The sequence below is a fragment of the Dermacentor albipictus genome, chromosome 1, assembly GCF_038994185.2.
Source record: "Dermacentor albipictus isolate Rhodes 1998 colony chromosome 1, USDA_Dalb.pri_finalv2, whole genome shotgun sequence".
NCBI lineage: Eukaryota > Metazoa > Arthropoda > Arachnida > Ixodida > Ixodidae > Dermacentor > Dermacentor albipictus.
In genome coordinates this window covers 205,008,043-205,017,917 of record NC_091821.1, presented here as the reverse complement: position 1 = coordinate 205,017,917, position 9,875 = coordinate 205,008,043, and the positions used below count along the sequence as shown (strand labels likewise).

The 9,875-nt window shown below is 46.9% G+C and overlaps 1 protein-coding gene across 5 annotated transcripts; it reads right to left on the bottom strand.

Annotated features, from left to right (window-relative positions):
• Positions 1-1,843: 1,843 nt before the first annotated feature.
• On the bottom strand, positions 1,844-9,352 carry LOC135896927 (uncharacterized). 5 transcript variants are annotated; one of them, XM_065425454.1, is made up of 5 exons: positions 8,164-8,213; positions 6,888-6,979; positions 5,502-5,917; positions 5,343-5,423; positions 1,844-2,241 (listed from the first exon to the last, which is right to left on the bottom strand). In XM_065425454.1, exons 1-5 carry the CDS (start codon positions 8,196-8,198, stop codon positions 1,987-1,989), a joined length of 879 nt encoding a protein of 292 aa, XP_065281526.1. In that variant the 5' UTR covers positions 8,199-8,213; the 3' UTR covers positions 1,844-1,986. The 5 variants fall into 5 exon arrangements, with proteins under 5 accessions (XP_065281526.1, XP_065281527.1, XP_065281525.1 ...); XM_065425455.2 differs by lacking the exon at positions 8,164-8,213 and adding an exon at positions 9,141-9,352 and having other exon boundaries at positions 5,343-5,917; XM_065425453.1 differs by lacking the exon at positions 8,164-8,213 and adding an exon at positions 8,899-8,924 and having other exon boundaries at positions 5,343-5,917.
• Between the last annotated feature and the right edge of the window lie 523 nt (positions 9,353-9,875).

The window sequence follows — 9,875 nt, the reverse complement described above, 5'->3', positions numbered from 1 at the left end:
TTGCTATTGAGCGTGCAGAATTTCACGCTAATATATAGAACAGTTGTTGAGATATAAAGCTGAAACCAAGATAGTTCATGCACCCTACCATACCCCCTTAAGGCCCAGGACCAGACCTCTCAAATCCTGGCAGTCCAGAGGGCCCGCGAGAGGGCCGTCAGGTATGACCCGATTGTCCCCGAGTGGGCCCAGCCATGTGACGTTCAGTTTACTCGCGTCTATTGTGGACCGAATAAAGTTGCTTCACTCACTCACTCACCTCGCCATGAGCACACAGATGTTCTGGAATACATATGTGCGCTTTATTAACTATGGCTTACACTTGGACACAACAGCAGCAGCAACACATTATTTGTATCAAAGTGACCTTTCAAGCTATATTGATGCTGCCGACGGTGCCTGCTTGAGGAAATACACCGAGTAAGTTTACTCGAGGCAAGTATACCCATCTTTATATGGCGTACGTATTGCGATGCCAGGAGAGGGCGGCGTAAGTACCATCACAATTTGTCTTTTGCATGCGCTTTTGTTTGTAATCTTGTGCTGCTCACTCTTTAAACACTTTAAATTCTATTATCGAAAATGTTCTCACTTTTCCTAAAACATGGCGCCATATTCGTAAAATCGTAGTACAAGCCCAAGTTCTTAAATTGTACGAAAAATTCGGGAGCGTTGGCAGGTATATGCTGTTCTCGACGGATGCACTGTATGGGGGCGTCTGTATTTACTTTCAGCAAGAGCTGGCGAAACCGCGGAAATGTTTTGCTTGAGCTCGGTCAGCGCAAAATCAAGCGGCACAAAGGAGAAAGCTCCTCATCCTAAGTTGGCGACGAGGAGTGACATTTAGAGAATGCGTTCCCAAAGAAGTCATCAGCTCGCCACCATCCGTTGTGCTGGATCATGCGTGACTACGCACTCGTGTTAAAGCTTGGTGGGAACTTTATGATTTATTTTTGCCTGCATCGCCGAGGGAACGTGTTTTGGGGCCCGCGTACGAGCTGGGGAAGATGGTCGTCGCCGAAAACGTCTGAACATATTCTTTATTTGCCACGCCGCTTTAGTTCAAGCGCTGTAGGCTTTTTTTTTTCTTGCAAAGTGTGTGTGTAGTGGGGTGGGGTAAATAAATTACGGTGTTTTACGTGCCAAAACTACGATGCGATTATGAGGCACGCCGCAGTGGGGACTTCAAATTAATTTTGGCCACCTGGGGTTCTTTAATGTGCGCCTAAATCTAAGTACACGGGTGTTTTTGCATTTGGCCCTCGTCGAAATGTGGCCGCGGTGACCGGGATTTGATCCCGCTTAGCAGCGCAACACCAAAGGCATTAAGCAACCACGGTGGGTTGTGGGCGGGATGAGGGTATACTGAAATGAAAGGTAGCTAGAAAATGTTAGCGTTACCTGTTATCTTAATTAGAAAATGCTAGTACGTTACCTGTTAGTTTATAAAAAGCAACGAGTGCGCTACAAAGTTAAAAAAAATTAACGCGTTACCGGTAACGCGTCACCGCAAACACTGATCTCATCTTCCATATTTAAAAAAAAAAATTGGAACGCATTTCGTGAAGCGCCCTGTGTACTTACATGCAAGCGCGCACCCCTGCCGTCGCTATACCATCACCCAACACTCGACTGCATCTGAGTGCCATAACGGAACATTTCGACGAGGGCCCACTGACATATCAGCGAAGTGCAGCACAGGCTGCGCCTAAGTGGAATGCCATTCGTCCGAGTCGCGATTCGGTGGCTATATGTGCACACAGGTGGACACTTAGCGCAGGCCCTATAGGTGCACCATATGCATATACGGTGCGAGCCGGCAACAGCGATACAACACAACTGCTGACAATTCCTTCACGTAAGCTGCGGCTCCGGTGTAATTTATTCCTCGCGCGTCATGGTGGCCTGCACGAGCCTCCCATGCATAGAGTAGAGTTCACAAATGGCATCCATGTCCCTCGCGCAACCCCTAGGCGGTCTGTGTGGTCAGGCGCTACTCTGTGGCCGGTCGCTGGACTGTTGCTTGGCGTCTGGTGCTGCCAGTGCGTCCTTCAGCACAGATGTCAGGTCCTGGTCGGCGATCGCTTCCTGAAGCACGTCCTTGACCTCGTTTGACGCTAGCTTGGCGATCACCTGACTGTTGTCGCGAATGACTTTCTTAATGACCTTGGTGGCCAGCCACTTGAGTACTGCCGGCACGCCTATCAAAGACGACACGTCAAAGTCGCCGATGTTCTCCACCTGGAAAGGAGAAAACGCTACTCAAGCTTTGTGACTGCGCAACGAGATGGTAATATTAAGGTGCTGGCCTTCTACTAAAGACACGTGAATATACCGGCAGTTTCAACGAACACTTTCATTTGTTTTCTTTAAAGAATAGCATAATTCTAGACCCTGAGCTGGTCTACTCGAAGAGGCGGGCATTACTTGCGCAAAAAGTCGAAATGCATAATTGACTAAGAAAAATTACAAATTAAGTTTTTAACTAATGACCTTATGGCGCATACTGCAATTTACAAATTCTAGCCGTGGAGTGCGCGAGGCGGATCCAATTCGAACAAATTATCAGGATGACACCAGTTTCGAGGTATGAATTCCCAAACTTTGCGGAGAAATGCATTAGCGTTCCAGTTACTTTTGCGCTTCAATGCATGAAACGACGTTTTGTTAAGAAAGTAAGTGGAACGACAGGTCACTTTTACCGCAAGTTTTGCGGCGCATATCTCGTAAGTGGTGTCATTCACACAACTATTTTTAAGGGGATATGCCTTGCAGTCTCACCCGCTGGAATTTGCAAATTGAAATATATGCCATGTGGTCATTAGTTAAAAAACTTAATTAGTGAATTTTGTTAATTAGTCGATTATGCATTTCATTTCTTCTTTTTTTTGCAAGTAATGTCCACCTCATCTAGTGAGCCAGCTCATGGACTATAATAGTGCTATTTGCCACAGGCACTTTTTAAAGCATTTTAAAAGTGTTCGCTGAAACACTATTTTTTTATGAACGAAAGGCTGGATCTTTGCTGCATTAGGCTGTACGACATAAGTTCCTCCTTTCAGTTTTACGTATGCATGGAAAAATGTTATTTTGCAGAGACATCGCGAAAATAAACTACTTTTTTACTACCGCATGGTGATAAATTGAGGCTTGTTGGTAGGTTTATACAGCTCGCCACTCCAATCTTTGTTAATGAGCTAGCACTGTCCAAGCAGAAAGAAAAATGCGGTTCTTCAGGTAGCTTTAGTCATGCTTCCTGTGAAAACACGTTAGCAGTATAGTATATACAAGGTGTCCTAGCTAAGTTTAGCCAGAGTTTAAGTACATGCCAATGCCACGTATACGTGGACAGAACCAAGGTAACTTGTTTGCCGTCGCTTGGACATGCTCAAATTATTATTTTCTCATTCCGCCTAATTAGATAACTAGTCTTAATCAATCTATCAATTCCTCGAATATTATAATTAGATAAAAAGTGTCCTTGAGAAAATTGTACAGCGACATGAAAAACTCCAGATACGGCTCTCTGTTGCTCAACACGTGCTACATAAAAGTGTTTTTCCGAGCGTGAAAGAAGCCCGCAAATGCACACAAAATTGCCGCGCGACTGGCCGCTCGAGGCACTACGTGTATTCGCGGGCTTCTTTCACGCTCGGAAAAACACTTTTATGTAGCACGTATTGAGCAACAGAGAGCCGTATCTGGAGTTTTTCATGTCGCTGTACAATTTTCTCAAGGACACTTTTTATCTAATTATAATATTTGAGGAATTGATAGATTGATTAAGACTACTTATCTAATTAGGCGGAATGAGAAAATAATAATTTGAGCATCTCCAAGCGACGGCAAACAACTTACCTTGGTTCTGTTCAGGTATACGTGGCATTCGCACATTTTTAAACCCTGCCTAAAGTTAGCTGGGACACCCCTGTATATAGGAGGTATGCACTGAGCTCGACCCGCGAGGCGGCGACAGTGTCGCTGGGGCAGCCGCGCCATGTTGACGGTCGGGGAGCATCGAATAAAATGGCAGCGGTCTTACTCGCGCGAACATCTGATCCCTATCTTTTGGCCCGCCGTTCGCCTTGTTTTCTTATCCAGTCGCTGATATATAAGCAGGACGTTTCAGTGTCTCGAGCGCAGTGCTGTTCTATGTCTACGAACAGGTCTGCGTACAATGTTTACGTATCCGGACAGACTACGCTCCTGCGTGGCCGTGCGTCAACTGAGCTTCGGTGTCGCGGTTAACTGTGCTATGTTCGGATGCAGCAGGCACACAAGAAACTCGGTGATAGACTATGTTGTCCAGATTGGGTTCCTCTCGACACGTGGTTATTTCTCTTCTGAACTGCAACCTTAATGTATAAGAGCACAGCAGCAATGTGCGAGCACGCCTCTGCCAGGCCTGCCGTGCAGGCGCAGTGTGCCGCCAGCACCTCACCGTTTTATTTTGCGAGAAGCCATGGTGCGAGTGGCTTTTCATCGAATGATGGCGATTGACAAACCCTGGAGGACAAAAAAAAAAACCGTTTTGGCAAGACCAGAATAATTGACGTAACATAAAAATTACGAAGGCTGTGTAAAATCAGTGTTTAGTTCTCGAGGAAGGGGGGGGGGGGTCTTTTTTTTTCTTTGAAGCAAATTTAACGCTGTCCTTTGACGACGCAAGTGGACAACGCGGTGTAAATTCCGTAATGAAGGCGATCATGTTACGCGAGCACTTTGACGCGCGGCTGCTGCTCCCAGCCGCTCGCCAGATTATTGTGGCCTTCCATCGACTTGTAGGATTTCGATTGCTCGTGGGTCGCGAAGCTCGTTGCATTCGCAGTATATTCCTTGATGTCTGCTACGTCCACGCGAGGCAGTAGTCCGACATCGCGCCGAAGCTGATCATCTTTGAGTTAGAGCTGGTCGACACCGTCGCACGAGCGCACTTCGTTTTCATAACGCGATTTTTCTGGTTCACTCAACCCACGCACGTATGTGCTTAGACCCATCGTTGACCTAAGACGTACTACTCGATAGCCAAGTCAGAAAGGCACATTGAAAAGGTCGTTTGACGGTTCGTGCGTATTGGTGGGCCACTTGGCGACGCAGGCCTGCTCGCGTAGGCAGCGCGAACTTGCGACCGCACTTATGGCGTCCTCCGCGGATGTCGCTAGCGCTCCTAGCGGATGACGTCATGTGCATACCTCCTATACGCTTATTTAGCGAATGGAAACCACGGCCGGAGGCCCAATCACATTTCCTCGAGCGACTCTTACAAACGCTAAAGCTCCGATCTATAACGGAGCCCTAGACCAGCGCATTCGTCGCACACAACGCGCACTCGTAGGCCGTACCTGCAGTGACTTGACGTCGGGGAAGCCCCCTCTGAGCACCAGCAGGACGCCTATGAGTACTCGCTCGAAATTCAGTGCCACCTGCCCGCGGAAGTAAGAATAGGCGAAGTCGCACTGAAACTTGACTTCCCGACAGGCAACTCGCGAGCGCAGCCGTACTTCAACTGGCAGCTGTCCCGACGTGTACGGGCTGGCACGCATGTAGGCGTCCCCCTCGCGAAACACGGCGTTCAGGTCCCAGAAGCGCGGCGAGTAGACGCGAGCCTCGCCCGCGGTGAAGTCCGGCAGCGGCACATTTCCCAAGCGCGCGTGGACCACGGGCCGCCCGCGGAACTCAGCCAGCACGCAGTCCATGACGCGGTTGGCCGTGGGCAGGTCGCTGAAGGTCAGGTCCTCACCGCGGCTCGGGCCGGCCTCGGGCTCTGCTGGCGACGTCGTGGTCACGCTCACCGTGACCGAGGATCCCTGGCCCTTGGCAGCGGGTTCCACGTGGAATTCCACCTCCGGCGCGCCGTCCTGGGTGGGTCCCAGGCGGAACTCCACTTCGCGGACGGTCGCAGGCGCCGGTGGTAAATCTACAGAGCAATCGTCGGTGTGAGACGTTCGCCTGTAGTTCATTAAAACGTTGCTCCGTTCGCACCGTCGCCGCGCTACACTTCGCGTGTGCCAATCAATTGAGGCGCGTCTGATACGCGAGACGAAGCAATATAAGCTTCATGGCCTTCAAGGTTAGCCTGTCAGTAATGTAAAAAAAAAAAAGAAAGCTATGTTATAGCTGCGCAAATGCTGATTCAGGCGCTTTGAGCGCTTTGGCGGATACGATTGTAACCAAGTAAAGTTCATCAAACGAAAGTAATTGAAACAAGACTGCTAATAAGCTTTTTTTTAAGTATTGCGATTATGGTATTTGTTTATATTAGAAGCTTATAAAGACAATCGCATTCGGAAACGACTTTATTCTGTTTAATGTTTGCAGATCACTTCTGAGATTTGAAAAAAAATCAAACTTGATGCTCAGTACGCTAATTTCGCATTTAGAGAAGCCCTACGCGCAGCTCAATGCGAGGAAAAACAAAAACAAAACAGGCTTCTCACTTGATAGTGATCTAAAGAAAGGAAAGACGCTTGATTCTGACGGGTTGCAGAATCAAGCATCTTTCCTTTCTTTAGATCACTATCAAGGCAGGAGACAGTTCTTTTTTTTTCTTTCCAGAACGGCACGACACGGTTATTTGGTGTGGAACAGGGCCGCTATCTTGCACACGTTCGAAAAGCCGACGTTCGATTTCGCCTCACGCGATTGGACTAGATTGGCCTAGGCCGCGATATCGGCGCAGCCTGGACAATCGCGCGAAGCGAAATCGAACGTCGGCTTTTCGAACGTGTGCAAGATAGCGGCCCAGCTATTCGTCTTTCAGTGTGGGCATAAACAATTTGTTGAACGAAACAAATTGAATGCACCTACGCTCAATTACGAGAGACGGAAGGAAAGGTCATGAACTATTTTTGTTATCAGATATTTTAAAACTGATGAGTGTGACATACCTGACATTTTGGGCGGCCAGGGATGATGCGGAGTCGCAACGGTGAGGGGGCGGGGGAGGGGAGGGGGGCGCCGGTCTTTTGCGGCTTCACACCTGAAAGTAAGTTTGGGCGTATACCAGTTATTCGGTCACTTTGTCCAAATACAGTGCCTTCTACAGAAAACCGAGAGCGGTCGGCACTTATATTACAAATCCTGGCTACACACAGGGAACGTAGGTGATCAGGATAAAATGTGCGCTGCAGAAGGAGGCATCATTCATTTAATACGCGCGTTAGACGCACGCATCAAGTTGTGGTAAAGTGTTGACGCGTACGCCGCCTAACAAAAATAAAATAAAAGGAGCTGACGCTCATGTTCTGACGCTCATGCGCGCCAGTGCGCTCTTAGCTCTCCATGACAACCTGCTAAAGCTAAGCATGCGTGGGGTATGCATAAGGGTTACTTAAGGGTGCGGGTTCCAGATCACGAAAAAAAAGTGCATATGCCTACTATTCGTATGGGTCCGCTCGCTGTCCCTGCACGTGCCCCAAGCATAGTACGACGCCATTACATAGTCTGCCGATGCAATGTCTGTCTATTCTGCGATATCGGCGTGCGGGAAATTCTGTTTACAAGAAGAAATATCAGAATTACTATTCCGCTATTGTGGGCAGTTCCTGCTAAACAGCTATCGTTGGCAGTTACCGCTATACCACTATTGTGGGCAGATACATGGGTTTCTTTCGCATGCGATATTTGAATCGGACATTCTCTTCAACGATTGCTTGATCACGGCGCGTTTCCTTTACTAGGATAACAGTATTAAGCTATATTGGGAATCACGTCCAGAGTGCGTATTAAATTTAAAGCATCTTAGTTCAATATTGCGGTCATTACCTGTTCCATTGCCAAGACGTACGGCAATTGGTCTTCACTAATAAATAAACAGTGAGTACTCCTATAGGAGCACCAAAGTAGCCCAACAACAAAATTCCAAAGCTTTCGTTGGTTATCTCGATAGCGTATATATCTTTATCCTAAATGCACCCCAAACACTTATTTCAAATGCTGCACTCAGCCCTACATTATTTCCGTTAAGTTGCTGCTTACGTAGTGACGTATATACATGGACCTAGTTTACGGTAGGATGTATAATCGAAAATTTTGCGTAGTAGTATTTGTAATGAGTAACTGGCACTGAACGCTATAACACGGTGTTATCATTATTGTTTCCCAAATGTATGTGCCACGCGTGAAATAGCAGCCTTCGCACCCGCTACATCTTCAGTTACTTACAATGAAAATATGGAACAGTATATCCGCTTGCGCATTCCGCTCACATCGTGCCTTCGCTACTTCAGGGGCGAAACTTTGCTACGTTGCGCTTGGTAGCTGGTTCATACAACCAATCCAGCTCGTGGAACTACCTTTTGAACGCTTCCACATGAGCAAGATTCCAGAAATGATGACGTCTTTGCTCTGCTGGCCATAATGATGCGCTAACTTTATCCAAGCTGTTCAACGAAAAAAAAAATTTATAAACTACGGTGCAAGGTATAATTATAATACGGTTTCAGGTCGTCAGACCTCTGACGACCGAACACCATAGGTCTTCAAAAAAAAAATTGTTTTTTGTTGAACAGCATATATTGGTGCAGGAAAGAGGTGACAATCTTTTTGGAAGTAGACTTGATTACTTAACGCTTTCGCAGAGTACAGGGCACAAAAGTTCGTCGCCTCTTTCTTTCGTCGGCTCAACGGCTCAAGCGTGCTGAACTTTCAAGAAACCACCATATATATATATATATATATATATATATATATATATATATATATACACACATTTTGGGCGGCCAGAGGTGATACTGTGGCGCTACAGGGGCACAGGACGCGCAAACATACACACATGCAAGAATGGTGTGGGGACGGGTGAACCCTGACGCTAAGATGATCTGGCAAATAGCGAGATACGCGCTTGCGTCGTCTTTTCTCGCTTACAAATTCCCGCAGTAACACAGAGAAATGTCATACCCTCCACACATTTAATTTCCACAGGCCGCACAGGACATCATACGCGCGTCCCCATTGACTGGTAAGCACCCCATGCATGTCCGATTCGATCCCCTTTCGTACGAGCTCTGACTACGCTTGCACTCTCAGTTGCCGATCAATACAGTTCAGAGGACTGCAAGTCCCCAACACTTTACATCTGCCAGTCAGGAACGTCAGATATCTAAGACATAATGAGTAATAAACGGTAGAGGCGTACTCACCATGGCCGTTTACCCGACTGGTGTCTTCGTTTTCATCGCAATCTTCATGTGACCTTCGCGCGAGCCACAGCAAAAGCGCGCACTTCTTGTCGGGCCTGTGCAGGTCTTCTTTTTTTTTTTTGTACCATGTGCGCAGACTTTATTCCGGTAAATCGATATACTTTCCACGGCCTAAAATATACTGAACAACAGAGCTAAGGTCTTCTCAGAGGGAAATCGTAATTTGGATTGACAATACAAAGGAATCGTGAGGCTTATAGCGCGTTAAAAAGACAAGGACGAAGGTGAGACGTGACACACACCTTCGTCCTTGTCTTTTTAACGCGCTATAAGCCTCACGATGTCTTACCAACAAGCCCAAATCACTGCTTTACAATACAAAGGAAACAATTATGGCGTTACTTCAATGCGTATGACACATGTACACACGAGGGGTATTAGCCACACTGATAAGGTGATAAGACCTTTCATTCTAAACGCCACTTTTTTTTCTTCACCCCTAACTTGTCTCGCGAACTGACATAAGTCATGATGGTGGTTTGTTTTTACTAAACAGTATTATTTCCAGGTACATGTACAGCACCCAATTTTTGTATGTTAAAACGTGTTCTTCTATTATGCTACCTTGTCAGGCCACAGATGACCTAGCTAGCTGACATAGATTATGCATAATAGTGCAGTTGGATAGAAAATAGTAATAGAAAGTAGTTGGATAGAAAGGAGTAATATAGATAA

Bases quoted from the DNA above. Each gene is read 5' to 3' on its own strand.
- LOC135896927 (XM_065425452.1), bottom strand. From the start codon at position 8,198: ATGCGCAAGCGGATATACTGTTCCATATTTTCATT. The intron at 5,918-6,887 runs GTATGTCACACT...ATTGCTCTGTAG, and splicing joins CTGGCCGCCCAAAATGTCAG to ATTTACCACCGGCGCCTGCG. The intron at 2,242-5,342 runs GTACGGCCTACG...TCTCCTTTCCAG, and splicing joins CCGACGTCAAGTCACTGCAG to GTGGAGAACATCGGCGACTT.